General features: G+C 49.9%; 1 protein-coding gene across 1 annotated transcript in view; it reads left to right on the plus strand.

Moving 5' to 3' along the window:
• CKAP5 (cytoskeleton associated protein 5) overlaps positions 1–23719 on the plus strand; it is a 121098-nt gene that overhangs the window by 62487 nt on the left and 34892 nt on the right. The window contains exons 22-32 of the mRNA XM_030559902.1: positions 4315–4454; positions 4665–4839; positions 5419–5532; positions 7480–7608; positions 8293–8487; positions 8848–8983; positions 10891–10979; positions 18356–18481; positions 19288–19437; positions 19976–20179; positions 20440–20575. Of these exons, the coding sequence (XP_030415762.1) occupies positions 4315–4454; positions 4665–4839; positions 5419–5532; positions 7480–7608; positions 8293–8487; positions 8848–8983; positions 10891–10979; positions 18356–18481; positions 19288–19437; positions 19976–20179; positions 20440–20575 (1594 nt within the window). The remainder of the gene's footprint in view (positions 1–4314; positions 4455–4664; positions 4840–5418; positions 5533–7479; positions 7609–8292; positions 8488–8847; positions 8984–10890; positions 10980–18355; positions 18482–19287; positions 19438–19975; positions 20180–20439; positions 20576–23719) is intronic.

Genomic DNA, 23719 nt, shown 5'->3' on the forward strand with positions numbered 1-23719 from the left:
GGACCAATCAGGAAACAAGACTTTTTCAAATCTGGGTGGAGGGAAGTTTTGGGTGTGAGTTCTTTGTTCTTCGTCTTGGTTCGGTGACCCTCTTGGCTCTGAGAGTGATCTTTCTATCTCCAGGCTTTCTAATCTTCTATTTCCAAGTTGTAAGTACCAGGATAGTAAGACAATAGGTTTATATTGTTTTTTGTATTTACAGGTGTGTAGTTGCTGGAATGTGTTAAATTGTATTCTTTTTGGATAAGGCTCTTTATTCATTTTTTCTGTTAAGCAATTGACACCTGATACAGAGACCATTTTTATGTCTTTTCCTTTCTTTTTGTATAAAGCTTTCTAAGACCTGTGGATTTTTTTTTTAGTGGAGGCTCAAGGGGATTGAGTCTGCAGCTCACCAGGGAATTGGTGGGAGGAAGAAGATGGGGGGAAGAGAGAATCTCTTTGTGTTAGATTTACTAAGCCTGACTTTGCATACCCTCTGGGTGAGGGGAGATAGAGATTGATCTCTCAGTACTTGTGTTTCAAGGACTTGAAGCAGGGAATTTCCTAGAGTACCCAGAGCGGGGAAATCTGGGAGGAGGTAAAGAGGGGGAAGGGAAATGGGTTATTTCTCTTTGTGGTGAGACTCAAGGCATCTGAGTCTTGGGGGTTCCCCAGGAAAGGTTTTGGGGAGACCAGAGTGAGCCAGACATTGGAATTCTGGCTGGTGGCTGGAATTCTGGCTGGTGGCAGCGATATCAGATCCAAGCTGGTAATTAAGTTTGGAGGTTTCATGCTAGCTTCTCATGTTCTGAACTCTAAGGTTCAGATCTGAATAGGAGAGTTATGACAACTGTTACTTTGCACTGTAACCCCCCGGCAAAGAGGTTCTTCTGATGGGGTTGTTGAGACCCGCCACCCTTTATTGATGCCTAATTGGAGGGCCCTAACTACAGACAAATTGATATTTGAGGTTATCCAGGGTGGCTATCTGATAATTTGACATCATCTTCCTGGTTCCTCTTCAGGGACCACTCACAAGGAGGTTTTAAGAGTGGAGGTGAACTCCCTGCCCCTCAGGGGAGCCAAAGAAAATGTTACACTTCACCACCACAGGAATGGGGTTTATTCTCTTTACTACTTGATTCCCAAGTAAAATGGAGGATGGAGACTAACTTTTGATCTGTCAGTTAAACAAGTTTATCCAAAAACTAAAATTCTGCATGATATCCTTGGCATCAATAATTCCCTTATTGGAGGAGAGCCCGTGGTTCACGGCTCTTAACATGAGATGCGTATTTTCTTCTAGATATCCATCCAGTCAACAAGTAGTTCCTCAGATTCTTCCTCTTTGACCAAGACAATTTCTAATCCAGAGTCTTAACTTTTGGTCTGGCCTCAGCACCCAGGGTGTTTACAAAAGTTTTTTCAATAGTAGCTGCTTGGATGAGAAGAGAAGGCTTTACAGTCTTCCTATACTTTGACAACTGGCTTTTCACAGGGAACTGCTACGACAAGGTCGACACAGCAACCCATATTCTGCTCAGCCTTTTTGCCTTCCGTAGGTGTTAGTGTCAGTCATGACAAATCCATGTTGATCTCCACATGATGCATACACTTTGTCGGGGACATTAGACTCTGCTACAGGAAGAGCATTATCTGTCCCTCAAAAGGTTTCAGGCCACGAGTGTGTGTTTGTCATAGACCAGGTCACTGTCAGATACAAGACATTAGACAGAACTTGCCTTTCTGTCCTTGGCAACATGGCTTCATGCACGCTACACCACTTGCCAAGCTATATCTATGATGCCTACAAGCCTGACTTCTCAGTGTACTCACCAGAGAAGGGCACCATAAATGAAAAGGTCACAATTCTGCCCAGAGTATTAGGCTTTCTTGTGTGGCGGACAAAATTGGAGAAGGTTTGGTGTGTGGAAAGAGCTACCTACCCAAACACCCAAGGCAAACCATTGTTATCAATGCCTGCCTATGGATTGGGGTGTGTGATCATATGGCACAGGGTCATCTGGAATGCCCAGAAGTGCCAGAATGCACATCAGCTTACTAGAACTCAAGGTGGTCTCTTGGGCCTGCAGTGCCTTCCTCCCACTCATCCAATCCAAAGAGGTTTGTATAATGTCAGACAGTAACAGTATTTTATATAAAGAAGTAAAGGAAAACAAGTTCCCCTCTGTGCATAGAGGCAGTTACCCTCTAGATTCGTTGCATCAAATGTCACAGTGCTATCAGCAACACATTTACCAGAGGCACACAATTCCCTAGCAGACTACCTTAGCAAACACAAATCACAAATGAGAGATTCAAGATTTGGTTCTTAGTGACATCTTTGCTCAATGGGGAATGCCAGCTTGGGACCACTTTGCCTCACAGGTGAACAAGAAGCATCTTTAGTAATGCTCTAGAGCAGCCCTGGGCAAATACTTACTGGAAGATGCCCTCCTGCTTGTTGTGGAAGGGTTGCCTGGGGTGTGCATTCCCTTCAGTTCCTTTAATACCACGGTTTATTGGAAGATCTACTGAGACACAACCAACTGGCCAAGACAGTTCTGATTCACTGATCTGTTGAAGCTATCAGTGCAACCGCCCACGAACATCCCCATGTTGCCGGATCTTCTGATGCAGCACTGCAGCAAGGTCACATATCCCAGTCTGGGACCGCTGCAGCTCAGAGCCTGGCATTTTGGATGCAAATCAGATATACAACATGTTCCTAGAGGGCGCAGTCCATCCTTAACCAAAGTAGGAAAAGATTTTATGAGAAGCTGTTGTTCAGCTTAATGGAATCGTTCCTCCGCATGAGCTCATCAACACAATGTGTCTCCGGACTCCACCAGAGTCACTGATATGTTAGAGTGGCTACTTATAAGTTTTCAGATCTTGCATTCAGGTCCCTGCGAGTGCATTTATCAGTCATCCATGCTTTCCATCCTCCAGGGATAACCCTATGATCTTTACACATCCTATCACAACTGTGTGGTGTTGTGTTTTTTTTTTTTTGTTGTGTTTTCTTTTTAAGGAGATTCTCTGATCGTCCGCCAGTGGTGAAATTCACACCTCAGTGAGACCTCATTTTTGTTCTGTTATCTCTTGAAGACTCCCTTTGAGCCACTGGTCACATGCTCTGCAAACCATCTGTCCATGAATGTGGCCTTTTTGAATAGCTATAATATCAGCCAGAAGAATCAGTGAACTGGGAGCACTTGTAGCGGGTCCACCATATACTACCTTCTATAAAGAAAAGGTCTTGCTACTCCAACTCCAGATTCATACCCACTGTAGTTTGTTTCATGTGGGTCAGGTCATCCACTTACCTCTATTATCCTCCTTCCCTCTCTTCTGCCCCCTCTCCCCCCTGAAAAAAACCAAAACTATATCTCTGGGAAGAGGTAAGAAGACTGCATCTTGTGACTGACTATCCAGAGGGCTTTGTCCTTTTATCTACAAAGGTTAGGTGTCTTTCTTATGTCCTTTGTTCTATTTGTTTGTATAGCAGAGCCATCAAGAGTGCAGAGACTTTTTTGAAATGGATCTCTGGTTATATTATCCTTTTGTTACCATTTAGCTGGCGTCTTCTCCCTCCTGCTCCCGGAAGGGGTAAAGACTCATTCCATCAGGGGGCAACCTACATCAGCTGTATCTCTGAGATGTACCCATACTAGAGCTATTTAGGGCAGCTACTTGAAGTTCTCTGCATACCTTCATCAGATGTTATGCTCTGGTACAATTGTGAACTGTCGGTATAGCAGGAGTAAACTCAGTTATCACTTCAGTATGCTCGCATCCACCCCATTTTTGACTACTGCTTGTTAATCTCCCACCTGTGGAATACACAATGATTATAATTCAAAGAAATGGAGGTTACTCACTTGTAACTGGACTTTCTTTGAGATGTGTGGTCCCTATCTGTGTCCCCTCTGCTGCGGATTCGTTACACTGCAGTAAGAATGGAAAACTAGAGAGGCATCAGCCTGCACTGCCCTTTATGCCCTTTGTTTGGAGCCTGAGGAGAGCCATGGCACATGTGCAGGCCCATGGACACTGCAAGAAATTCCAGACTCAGGCGTACAGTGCACATGCATATCCCCTGTGTGGAATACAGATAGGGACCCCACACCTTGAAGAACCTCCAGTTATAGGTAAGTAACATCCATTTCTGGTTTTATGATGAATTTCAGAAGCTACTGCTTTTTGGAGCAATGCTTTATGTTGAAAAGGTATTGCTCTGGGCCACATTACTGAGATTATGGAGGTGTGTGAATAGCCCCATATGTAGGATTCTTAAACATCTAACTTGTATATATTGCATGTTTGCAGATGCAAGGGCAGACTGCACCTGCCCCAACTCGAGGCACTTCCAGACACAGTGGTGGCAGCGGGGATGATGGTGAGGAAAGAGAGGAGCAAGAGGATATAGGGAATGATGTTGTGGATCTTCTTCCAAGAACAGAGATCAGGTGGGTTTAGATTCAACAAACTAAGGACTGACTCTTTGCTGCTGCATGCTCTGAAATGAGCAACTTTGTATCTGATGTCCTTTTCTCTGTTTTGGTTCACTGTGGCCTTTGAAGGGCATTCAGAGAGGAGTGTCTGGTTCATATGTTGTGTCACTATAATAGAAAATGATACTGGATGTCAGGGATTGGTTTTTTTGTTTTTTTCTACAGTGATAAGATCACAGCTGAATTGGTGTCTAAGATTGGGGACAAAAACTGGAAGATCCGAAAGGAAGGTCTGGATGAAGTGACAAGCATCATTAATGATGCCAAATTTATACAGCCAAATATAGGAGAACTTTCAGCTGCCTTGAAGTGTCGTCTCAATGACTCCAATAAAATCTTGGTATGCTACTAAAAATCCTAATATCTGAAGCAAATTCCTGTTGCAGTCACTTCAGATTATTATTCAGCCTGTTTCAGTTCCTTCATGGGTTGAGTGGGGCTTGAAAAGTAGATTAGTGTTTCATCCATGAAAGGAACTTTTTTACTGAAGTCTGTATAATAGACAGCTGGTAAGTTAATGAAGTGGGTGGTTCCAGGGCCTTTGTCTGCCACTTTCCCCATTGCTGTGTAAAAGACCCCACAAACTGGAAGGATGATATAAATAAGCCAATCTTTTATGTTCAATAACTCATAATATATGCAACACCAGGAGATTAAATCACTTTTGCCTGAAAATTGGTTTTTTAATTGGTGTCCCTTTTAAATCTACATGAAACTAAGCAATAACTTCACCTATACATGGCATAAACCATCTCTTGCTATCAAATGGAAGTAAATGCAGGAATAGGCATGTTCTCACAGCCCTTCAAGAGACAAAGTCTAGATAAGCCATAATAGCAATATGTTTGTTTGTAGTGGGGGCCTGGAGCATAGAGCACCTAATAACTGGTTCATTAAAACACTTTTCTTTCTCATCCAGGTTCAACAAACACTGAGCATCCTCCAGCAGTTAGCCATGGCAATGGGCCCAAACATTAGGCAACATGTGAAAAACCTGGGCATTCCCATCATCACTGTTCTTGGAGACAGTAAGGTAGGCAATCAAGTCTTGTATTTTCCTTTAGGAATGAAGGCTCAGCCTCTGTATATTTCCAGATGCACTGGGAGCAATCTTCAGTGTTTGACTTAAACTAGCCTAGATGTTCAGCGGCAGGTGAGCTGTCAGAAGCTTTCTGTATGCTCCTCAGAGCTCTGTCTTCCAAATTACTGCAGATTTACTATCCACAGATATGAATACTGTCTCTGCTGTGGTTAAGCTGGTGGCTTTTTTGTTCAATGTCCGTGATGTACAATACAGCCCATTTATGCACAGTGTCCAGCTCTTCGTCTTAAACTGATTTTTAATAAACTCTGCTTCTCAATGTAAAAGATACAGCCCAGGTTAGCAGTATTAGGGCAGCAGATTGGTTTGCTGTGCAGGGATCAGTGCCAGGCCTAGCTCTCTGGATAGAGTGGGCACTTAATGCTACTCCAGTGACTACCCCCAGGTGATGTGTAGCTTTCTGTCCAGTATTTAGCTGTGAAGAATCCTGCTGACATGGGCCCTTTCAGAATGTCTGTCTGAAAATAAGGTATATTGGAGGTCCTAAACATGATTCTGTTGGAGGAATATCTTAAAGGAGACTTTCATTTTTTTTGTTGGGTTGGAGTTTATTTTTGACATGGCTGTGTTTTAAATTCTATTTTGCTTAGTGTGATAGGTGCCTTGAATAGATTGAAGTAACTAACATCTAAGTAGTCAGAACTTAATAGAGATGTCATATTGTCTATAAAACTCTATTCCATGTAGTCTGGCATCCTTGAATGGGTGTGTAAATTAGCTGCTTCAGAGCAGACTGTTGCCTTTCGCTTTTTAGGTGTCACTAGGAAGTATTGGATCATGTTGTGAGTATGTAGGAGTAAGAGATGGCATTCTCCTTGACCTCAGCCGATGATCAGTTCATGCCCTGAAGTAGAAGTAGCTGGGTTTGGGCAGTTCACAGAAATGTAGGCTGGTAGGGATGTCTGGAGGTCCTCTAGTCCAGCTCCCTGTACTGAGGCAGGGCCAAGGAAACTTAGAGCATTCCTGATAGGTATTTGTATAACCTGTTCTTAAAAGCCTCCAATTATTATGATTCCAGTACCTCCCTTGGAAGTCTAGTCCAGTGCTTAACTATCTTCATAGTTAGGAAAATCTAAGTATTCCTTGCTGCAGACTAAGTCCTACTTTCTACCTTCAGAACAATCGATCATTGTCCTCTTTATAACAACCCTTAATATATTTGAAGTCAAGTCATTGGGTACCCTCGGAGTCCTCTTTTTTTTCAAAACTAAATATACCAAGAATTTTAACCTTTTCCTTTATAGGTTAGGTTTTCTTAATTTTTGTTGCCATCCTCTCCAGTTTGTCCATATCTTTCTTAGTGTGCCACCCAGAACTGGACACAGTGCTGCAGCTGAGGTTTCACCAGTGCACAGTAGAACGGGACAGTTTCCTCCCATGTCACTCCTATTAATACACCCCAGAATACTAGCCTATTTTTCATAACTGCATCACATTGTTGGCTCATATTCAATTTGTGATCCATAATAAACTGGGTTACTGAAAAGTAGCTGGAGGTATTTCCTAATCCTGCCCAGATTCATAAATATGCAAAACCTGTTTTAATCTTCATGGAAGTAAGTAACCTCATTCTTTAGCCCTCTTGTGAGTTGTGGATTTGAAATTATCCTTTCATTAGGTAGGGGCAGCAGACAAAATTCTTTCAAAGATGCTCCCATTCCTTTTCTGTGTCAGGCCTTACTTAAACTTGTCGTCTGACTAGTGTATTATGCCTACTTTTCAGAGACTTCTCTGTCTGATAGAATGAGTTGCATTTTGTGATGCTGGGACTTGGGTTTCCCAGCAGTGAACAAAAGTGAGTTCTTGGTACAGGATGATTTAATCTTTGATGGAAAGGGTGATCCCAGAATCTCCCTAGTTTTTATCTTCTTGCTACAGAACAATGTACGTGCTGCTGCCCTGGCTACTGTGAATGCTTGGTCAGAACAAACTGGCATGAAAGAATGGTTGGAAGGAGAAGACCTGTCTGAGGAGCTCAAAAAAGAAAACCCTTTCTTAAGACAAGAGGTAAAGATTGGTGCTGTGTATACGAGTTTGTTCCTTATATCTTTGAATTGCTGCTTAGCCATAGTATGAGCACAACTGTAGAAATAAAGGGGTGAGGCTAGTACTAGTGCAGACAGCAGTATCACGAGGGTAAGAAATGTGTAATTCTGTTTATGTACTGACTTGTAAAAGTAAAAAGAGAATTTAACAAGGATGATATTGTTACTCTCACTGGTGGTGCTGAAATTCAAATTTCAGTGTTGCTCAAATTTAAATAAAATTAAAGGTGCTGCTTCTCTCAAATGAGCCTTACTTTATGCACAGGTGCTTAAGAACAGAGCTGTGGCTTTGGGATGTTGCCTGAACTAGGGATGCCGAAAGTGCAACTCACCGACCAAGAATAATGCACAACTCTGACATGCTGCCCTTATCTTTAACTTGGAATACTAGCCATAATGGAGCCTGGCCACTTGAATCAAATTACTTGTATATTGGGATCTGTAGTCTCAGTGGGCTGCACTTTAGTGTTGAAGATCAGGATGGATGCAAATGGTGAATATCTGAGCTGAGTTTTGGTCCCCTCAGCTAATTCACACAACTAATTCTGTTCCTATTAAGACTGCTGGTGACTCCTTACCACAATGCATGTTTCGGACATCAGTTATATTCTGAAGGGCAAAGCTAATGTATGCTATCTCCTTCCAGCTTCTGGGCTGGTTGGCTGACAAGCTGCCTACCCTCCGTTCTGTTCCTTCTGACTTGCTTTTGTGTGTGCCTCACCTGTACTCCTGCCTGGAGGATCGAAATGGAGACGTGCGTAAAAAAGCACAGGATGCCTTGCCATTCTTTATGATGCATCTCGGTTTTGAGAAGATGGCCAAAGCTACTGGCAAGCTGAAGGTATTGTTAGACTCTTACCTGAGGAAGAAGGCAGTGTATGAATGAGCTTGGGTGAAAGTGGGTGTAATGTCTGTGGCAAATGTCTGACTCTTACTAGAAAGTGATCTTGTGAATGTTTTGAGCCATTTATACTCTCAGGAATCACTGCTGACTTCAGGTGTGAAATACTTGATCTTCAATGAGTGTGGTTTAAAGTAGTTGCATATGTTAACTACATTACGACTTCAAATTCTCAAAGCACCGTCCCTTTGGCTAAACTACCTTCCATTTAGCCTCTTGCATGCTGCACTTTTAAACTGCAGCCGTTTATCACTGTTCATAGACTGACATATCTCTCTGTATGTGCATCTTTCTCTCTAGCCAACTTCCAAAGATCAGGTACTGGCCATGCTCGAAAAAGCCAAAGCCATCATGCCAGCCAAACCTGCTGCTCCTGCTAAGGCATCTTCCAGAGTGGTAGGAGGAGCAGCTCCAGCCAAATTCCAGTCTGCATCAGGTAATCTATCTTGAAATGCTGGGAAATGTGTGGGGAAGAATTTCCTCAGAAAATAGTAATTTGAAGGGAAACCCTAAATTTTAATGATCAGTCATGCTAGCATGAAAGCGTGTGTGTAAGACACAGATCCTTTGGGGAGGACCTTGTTTACAGAAGCAGGGTATAGGGAATAAGAACCACTCTGTAATGTCCCCTGTCAAGATAGTAGGTTGGATGTCTGTGGAAGAGAAGTTTCATTTGTGCGCGGATGAGTTTCATTGGAATGTAGAGGCAAGCCAGTTAATCAGAGTCTTGGTGTGGTACTGGTAAATCACAGAGAAGTCAAGTCATTAAGACTTACTACTGTGGAATTAGTCACTCCATAGTCTGAAAAACTTTTAAGGACTACTTATAGAAACCCCACCTTTGGGGGCTGGAGCTGCAGGTTCCCAGGGTTTTGGTGTCTCTAGCTTAATATGCAGATACTCTTATATGTGTAGAATCTCTCTGGTCTGTAGAACATGACTGTTGGATTAATCAAACCCAGGGGACCAGAGAGGCAAAGTTCTTGTGCTTGAAAAGTTGCCGTATGTCAGCCTCAAAAGGGTGCCGGATTCCTCCTCTACTGCTTCTGTTTTGGCACTCTGAGCTCTTTGGGGAGGCTACAGACTGTTGGGTTTTCTTGGTGTGTCATCTGTTTGTGTGTGTTCCCCCTCCCATCAGTCTTTGTTCTTCCTTCTCCTTGGCACTTCCAAACTAAAGTAGAGGAGAAGTTATGCAGTGTCAGTTTTGAGAATTGTTGTGAACCAGCAGTGGTAACCTCTGACAGTGGTGCATGGCTTAGTCCTGCCCTCTTGTCCCATTCTTCTAGCACCAACTTGGGAAGTCACTCACTCTAAGTGATTGCGTTTATGCCTGCCCCGCTTTAGAGCAGTGGTTTTCAAACTTTTTTTTTTCCTGGCAACCCAGTTGAAAAAAATTGATGCTGTGACCCAACAGAGCTGGGGATGAGGGGTTTGGGGTGTGGGCTGGGTTGCAGGCTCTGGAGTGGGGACAAGGATGAGGGAGTTGGGGTGCAGGAGGGGCCCTGGGTTTGGGATGTGGGTTTGGAATGTAGGCTTACCTTGGGTGGCTCCCGGGCAGCGACGCAGCGGGGGTGCTAAGGCAGGCTTCCTGCCTGTCCTGGCACCGTGGACCATGTTGCGTCCCAGAAGTGGCCAGCAACAGGTCCAGCTCCTAGGTGGAGGCTCACAAGTGGCTCTGCCTGCAGCCAAACATTTCCCCCCCCCCCCAGCTCCCATTGGCTGATTCTCGGCCAGTGGGAGTGCAGAACCAGTGTTCGGGGGTGGGGGCAGCATGCAGAGCCCCGTGGCTGCCCTGCCTGCCTAGGAGCTGGGCCTGCTGGCCAATGTCAGAACAGGTAAAGACTAGCCTGCCTTAGGTGGGCAGCACTGCCAATGGGACTTCTAACGGCCTGGTCAGCGGTGCTGGGTCTCGACCCACAGTTTGAAAACCACTGTTCTAGACTGCTTGCGTGGCAAAGCTGTTGAGGGACCTGAGCCTACTTTTCAGCAGCCCCACATAAACCGTAAGGAACAATCACTGTTAAGCTTGCCATCTAAGACCAGAAACATACTAAGATTGAGGAAAGAGGAAGATTAAAATGTGCAAATTTTTATATACATTTAGATACGAGGGCTAGTTTCTTGGTGTTGACATAGTCTGTAAATACCTGACTGTTAGCACAGTCAGCTTCCTTTGTGCATCTGAAACCCTTGCCTCTCCTTGTGATTTAAGGGTTTTGTTCTTATTATGAGCAACATCCCTTCTCTGCAGTGAGAATGAAGAACAGGGCTGGACTGAATGTGCTGTTTGTGAATGGACTCATTTTTTCAAAATGTGTTTTGAAATAATCTCTTGTTTCCAAGCACCTGCTGAAGATTCAGGGTCCAGCACCATGGAGCCCAAGCCTGACCCCAAAAAGGCCAAAGCAGGAGGAGCTGCCTCTAAAGCTAAGGTACAGTGATACCACCATGCAAGACTAATCATCTTGGTTCCAGCTGGGGAGTGTAACAGCTTGTTAATGGAGCCCTTAATGCTTTTACAGAAGTGCTCTGTGCAATCTTGAGAGTATCCAGTCTCTCAAGTGAAAGATGCCCTTCACATCCGTTGTGCTGCTATCATTGTTTTTGCCCAGTCCTACTTAATAGGCTTGCCACAGTCTGAAGTTCAGATCACTGGTTCTTTAGCTTCCCTTACTATAAACATCCTTGGCTTTTTATCGAATATGGTCTGTATTTAAAATATATCTTGATAAACTTAATCTTGTATTCTGTTCTAATATTATAAAATCTAGTTTTGAACAGTAATTCTGAATCCACATGCCAGAGAAATTCCCATCTTTAGTCCACTGCATCCAAGGGTCTATCTCTCAGCACAGTGCACAAAGGAGGTGCTTAAGGATGCAATGGTAGCTACAGTTGGCTGTACCTGAGTGCAGAGTTTAAGTTGTACTACCATTAGTGTCTGTTTTTTATATTCTGTTACTTTGCTATTGAACTTACCAGGTAAGTGGGTCAGAAACTTCACAAGTGCTCCTCCACATGTTGAATGCCACTGCAACTATAGCAGTCCATCCTGCCACAAATTTGGAACAGGAAAAACATCAGAGGCAAGGCAGGGGTAGGCAACCTATGGCACGCGTGCTGAAGGCGGCACATGAGCTGATTTTCAATGACACTCACGCTGCCCAGGTCCTGGCCACAAGTACGGGGGGCTCTGCATTTTAATTTAATTTTAAATAAAGCTTGTTAAACATTTTAAAAACCTTATTTACTTTACATACAACAATAGTTTAGTTATATATTATAGAGTTATAGAAAGAGACCACCTAAAAACATTAAAATGTATGACTGGCACGCGAAACCTTAAATTCTTCTTCGAGTGATTGCTCATATCCATTCCAGTTAGGTGTACGCGCCGCGCGTGCACATTCGTCGGAAAACTTTTACCCTAGCAACTCAGTGGGCCGGCAGGTCGCCCCCTAGAGTGGCGCCACCATGGCGCTCCATATATACTCCTGCCGGCCCACCCGCTCCTCAGTTCCTTCTTACCGCCCCCCGCCGGTACCACCAAGGCCTTCCGGCACCGACCGTCGCCGGCACCGATGTCGACTCGGCACCGTTCCCTTCTTCCGAGGTCGAGAGAGTCTACGATTCCTGCTGGTGCCTGGCGGCTCCCCGGCACGCGCCGTGGTTGAGCCCCCTGCTCCCGCTACTTCCGTGCCACCTGCATCGCAGCCAGAGAGCTCGCCTCAGTTGCGTTATCCGGCCTGCAGAGGCACCGATGACTTCGGCTCCGTCGATTCCAGTTCCCCAGGACCAGGGAATCCGGTGCCTGGCAGCTCCCCGGCTCGCGCCGTGGTAGAGCTTACTGCTCCTGCTGCTTCTGTGTCAGCTGCACCACAGCTAGACAGCTCGTCTAAGATGGCTCGCCCGGCGCCGACGACGTCGGCACCGTCGATCCCGGTCCCACGAGGGCCGTAGAATCCGGTGCCTGACGGCTCCCCGGCACGCGCCGTGGTTGAGCGTATTGCTCCTGCTGCTTCCGTGCCAGCGGCACCGCAGCCAGAGAGCTCGTCTAGTCGGATCGCCATGCGCTGACACCTACTACGGCACCGATGACGTCGTCACCGTCGATCCTGGTCCCATAAGGGCCGTAGAATCCGGTGCCTGACGGCTCCCCGGCACGCGCCGTGGTTGAGCGTATTGCTCCTGCTGCTTCCGTGCCAGCGGCACCGCAGCCAGAGAGCTCGTCTAGTCGGATCGCCCGGCGCCGACGCCTGCTACGGCACCGATGACGTCGTCACCGTCGATCCCGGTCCCACAAGGGCCGTGGAATCCGGTGCCTGACGGCTCCCCGGCACGCGCCGTGGTTGAGCGTATTGCTCCTGCTGCTTCCGTGCCAGCGGCACCGCAGCCAGAGGGCTCGTCTACGTCGGATCGCCCGGCACCGACACCTGCTGCGGCACCGATGGCGTCGGCACCGTCGATCCCGGTCCCACACGGGCCGTAGAATCCGGTGCCTGACGGCTCCCCGGCACGCGCCGTGGTTGAGCGTTTGCTCCGGCTGCTTCCGTGCCAACGGCACCGCAGCCTGAGGGCTCGTCTACGTCGGATCGCCCGGCACCGACACCTGCTGCGGCACCGATGGCGTCGGCACCGTCGATCCCGGTCCCACACGGGCCGTAGAATCCGGTGCCTGACGGCTCCCCGGCACGCGCCGTGGTTGAGCGTATTGCTCCGGCTGCTTCCGTGCCAACGGCACCGCAGCCAGAGAGCTCGTCTACGTCGGATCGCCCGGCTCCGACACCTGCTGCGGCACCGATGACGTCGGCACCGTCGATCCCGGTCCCGCAAGGGCCATAGTATCCGGTGCCTGACAGCTCCCCGGCGCGCGCCGTGGTCGAGCTACTTCTCCGGCTGCTTCCGTGCCCACGGCACCGCGGCCAGAGGGCTAGTCTAAGTCGGATCGCCCGGCACCGACACCTGCTTCGGCACCGTCGATCCCGGTCCCGCAAGGGCCGTAGAATCCGGTGTCCGACGGCTCCCCGGCACGCGCCGTGGTTGAGCGTATTACTCCCGCTGCTTCAGTGCTGACGGCACCCCAGCCAGACGGCTTATCTAACTCGGTTCTCCCGGCACCGGCACCTACCGAAGCTCTGATGACCTCGGTACCATGGATCCCGGCCCCACGAGGGCCGTCGAATCCGGTGCCTGACAGCTCCCCAGTACGCACTGTGGTTGAGCCTGCTGTTCCCTGCGCGCCGGAGATGTTACCAACGGCGAGGGCTCTCAGTGCCATGACGGAGTCAGTGCTGCCTGACCCGGGCACCGCCGGTACGGGTAATACAGTCTCTTCAAGGGACTGTCCCCTGTCAGTACAGCAGAGCGGCACCGTCTATGATCACGGTCCCGCAGACGCTCCAAGTCCTGTCGGCACGCCGGACACCACTGGCAGTCCCGGTACTGTTTTCCTCGGTACGGGTCACACTCACTGCACCGGTCGGTATCCCGTTCGCCGACCCGCTATCGGCACCGTTCCGACATCTGGCACCGGGGCAGGTACCTTGACTCCTGTAGCTCTTCTCCGAGCCTCGAGATCTCGGTCGACCTCCCGACACCGTTCTGGTTGCGGGTCTGGATCTCGTTCCAGGTACCGATACGCCTCCCGATGCCGGTCCCCGGTGCCGAGTTGGGCAAGGTCCGAGTGAGTCAGGGACTCGGCCCGTGCCCTCTTTTAGTACCTCCATGGCCGTCCGGACACGCATCCGTGTCACCCCATATGCGCGGATTTTATGCTCAGGACCACGATCCTGATATCATGGCCAGCGGGCGCCAGCCCCGAAGCGGAAAGAGCCTTGGCGAATGCAAGGTGTACTCTGCAGGGGCCCTGCACCTCTGGGGTGCGAAGCAACAAGCCTTGCTTAGCTGCGATAATTATAGCACCTGGGTGGAGGAGTTTCTCCCTCGAACCTCCCACCTAGAGTTCGCTGCCGTCTTGGAGGACGGGGGAAAGGATTTACCCTTTGTTGGTAAAGGCATCTTCGCGGCAGAGACAGCCCCAGACTGCGAAGCCTGCTGGACAATAGGGTCCTAATGCGTCTCAGCATGTATACGCCTGCGACCAAACGCAGGCCTTTATGGCCCCAGCCGCCATACTCTGTGCCTAGCCAGAGGCAGAACTCTGGAAAACGGCAAGGCCAAGGTGGTCGCAGACAAACGTCAGGCCCCCTAAAAAGCCAAAGTCGAGGTCCCTCGCAATTACCACTGGGACCAAAGACGGACCTTCCAAGGTTCACCGGAGGGCGGTGTACCAGTCGCAGGACGGGATCCTGATCCCGCTTTCTCCTGGCATGGCCCCAGTTACTTTTAGGTCGCTGGGTCCTGCGCACGATGGAGCATAGGTACCACCTTAAAATTGCTCCAGCCCTGTCCCCCTTCAGCGGACAAAAGGGGCTAGGGGTTTTACTCCCGTTATGCCCTAGTCCCCCACTCGACCACAGGTCAGACCTTCCTGGTCCTGCATGGACTCAACCGGTTTGGGATAAGGTTGAAGTTCTGCATGGTATCCCTGGGAACCATTATTCCATCCTTGCCTCCGGGGGGCTACTATGCCGCCCTGGATAGGAAGGACGCGTACTTTTGCAATGCCATCTTCCCTCCGCATGGGAGATGCCTCCGCTTTATAGCCAGCGGTGAATACTCCCGGTTTACGGCCATAGTCGCCGCCTACCGTAGCTATGTCGGATATGCGTTTTTCCGTATTGGGACGATTCGCTTATCCGAGGAGACTCTGACACACAAACCACTCAGCCAGTGGGCATCGTCACGGTCTTATTCACAGATCAAGGCCTGATGTTTACTAATAGAGCAATCCGCTCTGGTTCCCACGCAGAGGTTGGGCTTCCTAGGGGCTATCTTGGTCTCCTACCTAGCTGGAGCCTGCTTATCGCAACTGCGGTTTTAGGCGATGGCATCAATCATCTGAGGTCTGAAGGCTTTCCCAACGACCTCAGCTCGTTCTTGTCTCAGTCTCCTGGGTCCATGGTTGCCCGCAAGTTTGTAACCAAACACGCCAAGCTCCGCCTCCGTCCTCTCCAAGTCTGGCCCACCTCGGCGTACCGCTTGGACAGGGAGCCAATGGTCATGGTAGTCACCGTTCCCTCGAACGCCTTAGGCTCCCTAGAGTGGTGGCTAACCCCCTCCTTGGTGTGGACAGGATGCGGTTTCATCCGCCCCAGCCCTCACTGCCCCTGACGGCGGACGCATCATCTCTCTGCTCGAGTGCTCATGGTCACCTCCGAGCTTAAGGCCTTCGGTCTTCTAGAGAGCTGGCATTCCTCATTAATGCCCCAAAAATCAGAGTAGTCCGCCTGGCGTGCCAGGGGTTCCAGCGGCAGCTGCGAGGCCGTTGTATCTCGGTGTTTACAGCCAACACAATGGCCAGGTGCTTCATAAGCATTCAGGGGGGACATAGTCCCCCCCCCTTTTTTGTCAGGAGGCCATCCATTTCCGGGTCTTTTGCATGGCCCGCTCGATGGAGCTGGCGACGTCCTTTCTCCCAGGCGTTCGGAACGTCTTATCTCTTTGACTCAGCAGGTCTTTCCTGTCTTACGAGTCATCACTCTGCCCCATGTGAGGCGTCCCGCTTTCCGGAAGTGGAAATGGTTCCTCACACAGACCTGTTCGCTCACCGCGAGTGCAGGAAATGCCAGGTGTCCTGCTCCTTCCAAGGTCTCTCCTCGGAATCGATCTTGGACGCATTCCTGATACCGTGGAACGGCCAACTGCATTATGCCTTCCCGCTGTTCCCACTGGTTCGTTACGTCCTGCTCAAATTCCGCAGGGGCGGAGCGTGCGTCATCATGATCACTCCAGAGTGGTCCAGGCAGCACTGACATACCACGTTGCTCGGCCTGTCAGCCCAGACCTCATCACTCAGGGCAATGACAGGCTTCGTCACTCGGACCTGCAGCCTCTTCGCCTCACGGTGGCTCCTGCGTACCTGAGTTGGGGTGACAGGCAGCCTTCCACCTGGTCAATGTACCGAGCCAGGTGGAAGCGTTTCCTTTACAGCTGCAGTACGCTCGATCTTGCTCCTGCTGAGGTCTCGATCCCCTCTATCTGGCCTGCCTCTGGCCTTCAGCGGCAGGATCTGGCGGTATCATCGCTGAGGATACTCTCAGCAGCCGTCCCTACCTTCCAGCAGGCTAAGATGGACGTTCAGTGTCCCACGCTCTATGGGTTCGAGGTCTCTCAAGGGCTTGGAGCGCTTGCACCCTCGGGTGCGCCGCCCAGCCCCGCCCTGGGGCCTCAACCTAGTCTTGGCCAGACGGGTCTCTGAGATCAGAGCTCTTACGAAGGTTCCACAAAGACAAGGTGCAGTTGTGACCGCACCCGGCTTTCCTCCCTAAGGTGTTTTGGCCTTTCATGTTACCCACAGCTCAACGCAATGGGCATAACCTTTGCACTCCTTGGACATCTGTGGAGTGCTCGCATTATCTTGTGCTGACAGAATCATTTCCTAAGGTGCCCCAGCTCTGCCCTGGAGCGGGCCAAAGGGAGGGCTTGCTTGTTTTCCTCTCAGAGGATCTCATCTTGGGTGATGGCGGACATCCCCACTTGTTCTGATTTGGCTCATATTTCACCAAGCCACATCACCGTGCATTCTACCAGGGCTCAGGCTTCATCTGCCGCCTTGCTGGCTCGTGTTTCTACCCACGAGACCTGTCGCGAAGCTCCATTGGTCCTCGGTCCTTACCTTTGCTTCGCAGTATGCCCTGGTTCAGCAGTCAAGAGAGGCTGTAGCCTCTGGCTCGGCAGTTTTATTCTGCCACATTTCACTCCGACCCCACCGCCTTTGTAAGGCTTGGGATTCACCTAACTGGAATGGATATGAGCAATCACTCGAAGAAGAAAAGACGGTTACTCACCTTTGTAACTGTTGTTCTTCGAGATGTGTTGCTCATATCCATTCCGCACCCGCCCTCCTTCCCCACTGTCGGAGTAGCCGGCAAGAAGGAACTGAGGAGCGGGTGGGCCGGCAGGAGTATATATGGAGCGCCATGGTGGCGCCACTCTAGGGGGCGACCTGCCGGCCCACTGAGTTGCTAGGGTAAAAGTTTTCCGACGAATGTGCACGCGCGGCGCGTACACCTAACTGGAATGGATATGAGCAACACATCTCGAAGAACAACAGTTACAAAGGTGAGTAACCGTCTTTCAGAGTGAATAAATGAAGACTTGGCAACCTCTTCTGAAAGGTTGCCGAACCCTGGGTTAAGGTGTCTTTGTAAACCAGCCTGCAGCCACTGAATTCCTTCATCTAAAGTCTTTCAAATAAACTAGAATTAGCGCTGTTGAGTGCACAGCAGGTTTGGGGGCTTCAGGGTCTAAAGGGAGTGATTTAGAGGTACATGTTGAGTTGTCTAACCACCAAGCCTTTTCTGTGGCCTATTGCAGCAGTCTGATGGTAATAACAGTATGTCCAAGGCTAATACAGGCCTCACCAAAGGCAATACCAGTCTGACAAAGAACAAACCCATCAAACAGGTACCAACTTAAGGTTTAGACACCCCTAGGTGACTGGTGCACTGGTCAAGTCTGAAGCGTCCTGTCTCACAAAAGGCTATTGCACACTTTGCTGTGGGTTTTGCTTCCACACAGCCAGAGCATGTACCTGAGGATTCTAACCACTGTTGCCAGCTTCTACCTGCATCTCATACACTTGGCCAGCATGAGGTCAGGGGTTGGTGTCTGGCATCACTTGGAATGAAGGGTTGTATATAGGTTTTGCAGTGCTTTCTGCTCAGTACTACTTTTGCTTTTTCAGGGTGCACAAGGGAAGAAGGTACCAAGTAAGCCCAATCTGAAGGAAGATGATGACAAATCAGGTCCTATTTTTATCATTGTCCCAAATGGGAAAGAGCAAAGAATGAAAGATGAGAAAGGATTGAAGGTGAGAGGGATCTTAAGAGCATACTCAATTTTTGTAAGTTTAGGTATTAAAGGAAATACATTGTATTATCTGTGAGCATAGTGTTGCACCTTGTGTAGCATGGGAATCCAGTCTTCATTTGATGTCTTGATACTTCAAAGCTAAGGACCATCTCTTATAGGCTGTTTACAAGGTCTTCAGTCTCCATAGCATGTGTAAGAAAGCAAAAACTGTCTCCTAAGAGAAATGGCAGAAGCCTCATTGCTTTAGGTCACTCTTAAAACTAGATTCAACCAAACAATAGAGAAAGTAAATATGTAACAAGCCTGGCCAAGCTCTCGGGGATGGACAAGGTGACCTAATGGGCATCTTCCATCTTTAAGTACTAGAGTTCTGAGAGGCTCCACAGGTTGTTGTTTTTTTATTCTAACAAGCACCTGTTATCAAGCTTGGCGCTCATAACAAATCTTAATTTGCAGGCTCCTCTTACTTTGAAACCTACACTTTTTCGGTTATCTAATGATGGGTGGACCCCCAGCTGGTTAAGTGGGCACATATCTGTAGACATGGTTTAAAGATGAGGTGTTTGGCTTAGATATGACCCATGTTAACACTAGTGTACTAGCAAGTACACTGAAGTATTGCTGCTTTCATTCTTATGGATGTAGAATGCTAAACGTGTGCATTTTTTGGTTGCAGGAGGGAGTTTGCTATTCTCTGTGCCTGTTATGTTAGTTATGCTCTGTGGCTCTTGGGTATCAGCTCAGTAACAAGCAGTATATTGCTGGCCTTGAGTTATGAGTGTGTTTTTGTTTCTTGTTTTGAAGGTGCTGAAATGGAACTTCACTACTCCCCGTGATGAATATATCGAACAGCTAAAAACTCAGATGTCCAGCTGTGTTGCCAGATGGGTACAAGATGAGATGTTTCATACAGACTTTCAGCACCACAACAAGGCATTGGCTGCAATGGTAGAGGTGAGTTAGGGACCTATGGCAGACAACAATGGAATGTGGGATGTCCTTTACCACATCTACATACTGCAGCAGTGAAACATCAGGTTAGGAGTTCTTCCTAAGCGGTCAGTAGGTTAGGAGACTTCATGGTACTAGTTTGGGCACACATTTCTCAAGTTATAGGCCTAAATGAGCACTTTCAGAGGGACAATACAATTAGTATTCATCTCTTTTGCTGAGGGAGGGGGACGCTTTGTTTACTCATTTTAGGTACTGCTCTGAATTTTATTAGTGAAATCTAGAGGCAGGTGCCAGCTGCTACCATGCAGTGTGGGAGAGTTGCTTAGTATGTAATAGTTGAGGGGTCTCACTAAGGCTTAAAGCCCAAGAATCTTTTATGAATCTACAACAGGAAGCTGCCACCTATAAATAATTCATTTTACTGGAACAGACATGGCTTTTGATTTATACTTTGCCCTTCTTCACTTTTCTTTCCATGGGCTATACCATTTATGTATTTGATCCTGCACAACCTGATGTTTTTTCCCTTCATCTCAAGCACTTGGAGAGTGAAAAAGATGGAGTCATCAGCTGCCTGGATCTGATCTTGAAATGGCTCACCCTACGGTTCTTTGATACCAACACAAGTGTGCTGATGAAGGCCCTTGAATACCTTAAATTGCTTTTCACCTTGCTGAGCCAGGAGGAGTATCATCTTACGGAGAACGAGGCATCCTCTTTCATCCCATATCTTATCCTGAAGGTACCACATACTGAGGGAAATTAGGATAATGACTTGCCCCTAGACATTGCTAGGGCACCAGCTAATGCTGTAGTTATTCTGTTCTGTACTGCTTTGATGCAGTTACCTTTGAATAGCATGGGTGGGTGGTGTGGCTGGGTTTTTTGAGTGTAAGCCTGGTATCATGCAGACTAACTGGCAAAGTATGCTGCTGGTGCAGAGTATTTAAAAGAGTCCTGTCCTGGTTTTGTGTCTTTTCTCTGATCTCCTCCACCCCCTAGGTTGGGGAACCCAAAGATGTTGTCCGCAAGGATGTGCGTGCCATTCTGAATAGGATGTGCTTAATCTATCCAGCCAGCAAGATGTTCACTTTCATCATGGAGGGGACAAAGTCAAAAAACTCCAAACAGCGGGCAGGTAGGAAATAGCACTGTTGGCTGGAAAACTTTTGGTGTACCATTGTAGACATCCCAAACTCATTTCAGAATACAATGTGGATCAGGATATGCTGGCCATAACACTTTCTGAAAAACTCAGTTTTTCCTATCTGTGATATCTTTCCCCAAATGCATAACAACTTGGGTGACGAGAAGATTGTAAAGAAGAAATATATCAAGCCTCCTTGTCATCTTTCTCATGCTTCTCTCTCTCTGCCTGAGCCACAAACATTATGCCTCAAGCAGTTTTCTAGTTATCTGGGAGGGGCCTGCTCTGGAATAAGAGTGATTAGGCAGAAAGTGTTAGTCAGTTTTGTCTAACCGAACATCACACGCACAAATGGTTAAGTTCTTCTTCGAGTGATTGCTCATATCCATTCCAGTTAGGTGTACGCGCCGCGCGTGCACATTCGTCGGAAAACTTTTACCCTAGCAACTCAGTGGGCCGGCAGGTCGCCCCCTAGAGTGGCGCCACCATGGCGCTCCATATATACTCCTGCCGGCCCACCCGCTCCTCAGTTCCTTCTTACCGCCCGTGTCGGTCGTTGGAACAGTGGAGCGCGGCTTAGCTGACCTCCACTTCCCTAGCTACTCGTTTTCTCGTATATAATTATGCAGTTATAACCCTTTTATATATATATTTGTATGGTTATACGGGTTTTCTTTGCTAACATGGTTAGTTTAGTTAGCGGGGTTCAGGAAGTAGCCCCTTCCATGAGCCCAGTGCCGGAGCCATGCATGGCTCACCGGGTTTTAAAAGGGGCCCGGCCTGCCAGAAGCCGTGGCCGAAGAGAGATCTACATGACTCCTGTTTGAAGTGCCTCAGGGCAGATAAGTGCCCCATTTGCAAGGCTTTTAAGCCGAGAACAAAAAGGTGCGGGACTTTCACTTACCCCTCCACCTTGGGCGCCGAGCGGTATTCAAGCGGCGGGCAGAAGCGCCTCGGCACCGGACCCCGCCAGTACTACCAAGGCCTTTCGGCACCGACCGTCGCCGGCACCGATGTCGACTCGGCACCGCTCCCTTCCGAGGTCGAGAGAGTCTACGATTCCTGCTGGTGCCTGGCAGCTCCCCGGCACGCGCCGTGGTTGAGCCCCCTGCTCCCGCTGCTTCCGTGCCACCTGCATCGCAGCCAGAGAGCTCGCCTAAGTTGCGTTACCCGGCACCGGCACCTGCAGAGGCACCGATGACTTCGGCTCCGTCGATTCCAGTCCCCCAGGACCACGAAATCCGGTGCCTGGCAGCTCCCCGGCTCACGCCGTGGTAGAGCTTACTGCTCCTGCTGCTTCTGTGCCAACTGCACCGCAGCTAGAGAGGTCGTCTAGGATGGCTCGCCCGGCACCGACGACGTCGCCACCGTCGATCCCGGTCCCACGAGGGCCGTAGAATCCGGTGCCTGACGGCTCCCCGGCACGCGCCGTGGTTGAGCGTATTGCTCCTGCTGCTTCCGTGCCAGCGGCACCGCAGCCAGAGAGCTCATCCAAGTCGGATCGCCCGGCGCCGACACCTGCTACGGCACCGATGGCGTCGGCACCGTCGATCCCGGTCCCACAAGGGCCGTAGAATCCGGTGCCTGACGGCTCCCCGGCACGCGCCGTGGTTGAGCGTATTGCTCCTGCTGCTTCCGTGCCAGCGGCACCGCAGCCAGAGGGCTCGTCTACGTCGGATCGCCCGGCACCGACACCTGCTGCGGCACCGATGGCGTCGGCACCGTCGATCCCGGTCCCACAAGGGCCGTAGAATCCGGTGCCTGACGGCTCCCCGGCACGCGCCGTGGTTGAGCGTATTGCTCCTGCTGCTTCCGTGCCAGCGGCACCGCAGCCAGAGGGCTCGTCTACGTTGGATCGCCCGGCACCGACACCTGCTGCGGCACCGATGGCGTCGGCACCGTCGATCCCGGCCCCACAAGGGCCGTAGAATCCGGTGCCTGAAGGCTCCCCGGCACGCGCCGTGGTTGAGCGTATTGCTCCTGCTGCTTCGTGCCAACGGCACCGCAGCCAGAGAGCTCGTCTATGTCGGATCGCCCGACACCGACACCTGCTGCGGCACCGATGACGTCGGCACCGTCGATCCCGGTCCCGCAAGGGCCGTAGAATCCGGTGCCTGACGGCTCCCCGGCACGCGCCGTGGTTGAGCTCCTGCTCCGGCTGCTTCCATGCCAACGGCACCGCAGCCAGAGGGCTAGTCTAAGTCGGCTTGCCCGGCACCGACAACGTTGGCACCGTCGATTCCAGTCCCACAAGGGCTATCGAATCCGGTGCCTGACGGCTCCCCGGCACGCGCCGTGGTTGAGCGTATTACTCCCGCTGCTTCAGTGCGGACGGCACCACAGCCAGACAGCTTATCTAACTCGGTTCGCCCGGCACTGGCACCTACCGGAGCTCTGATGACCTCGGTACCGTGGATCCCGGTCCCACGAGGGCCGTCGAATCCGGTGCCTGACAGCTCCCCAGTACGCACTGTGGTTGAGCCTGCTGTTCCCTTCACGCCGGAGATGTTACCAACGGCGAGGGCTCTCAGTGCCATGACAGAGTCAGTGCTGCCTGACCCGGGCACCGCCGGTACGGGTAATACAGTCTCTTCAGGGGACTGTCCCCTGTCAGCACAGCAGAGCGGCACCGTTCATGATCACGGTCCCGCAGACACTCCACGTCCTGTCGGCACGCCGGACGCCACTGGCAGTCCCGGTGCTGTTTTCCTCGGTACTGGTCACACTCGCTGCACCGGTCGGTATCCCGTTCGCCGACCCGCTATCGGCACCGTTCCGACCTCTGGCACCGGGGCAGGTACCTTGACTCCTGTAGCCCTTCTCCGAGTTGGGCAAGGTCCGAGTGAGTCAGAGACTCTGCCTGTGCCTTCTTTTAGTACCTCCATGGCTGTCCGGACGCGCATCCGTGTCATCCCATATGCGCAGATTTTATGCTCAGGACCACGATCCTGATATGATGGCCAGCGGGCGCCAGCCCCGAAGCAGAAAGAGGCTTGGCGAATGCACAGGCTTGGCCGCCAGGTGTACTCTGCAGGGGCCCTGCAGCTCTGGGTAGCAAAGCAACAAGCCTTGCTTAGCTGCGATAATTATAGCACCTGGGTGAAGGAGTTTCTCCCTCAAAACTCCCACCTGGAG

The sequence above is a fragment of the Gopherus evgoodei genome, chromosome 4 (assembly GCF_007399415.2).
Source record: "Gopherus evgoodei ecotype Sinaloan lineage chromosome 4, rGopEvg1_v1.p, whole genome shotgun sequence".
In the NCBI taxonomy this organism is placed as follows: domain Eukaryota; kingdom Metazoa; phylum Chordata; order Testudines; family Testudinidae; genus Gopherus; species Gopherus evgoodei.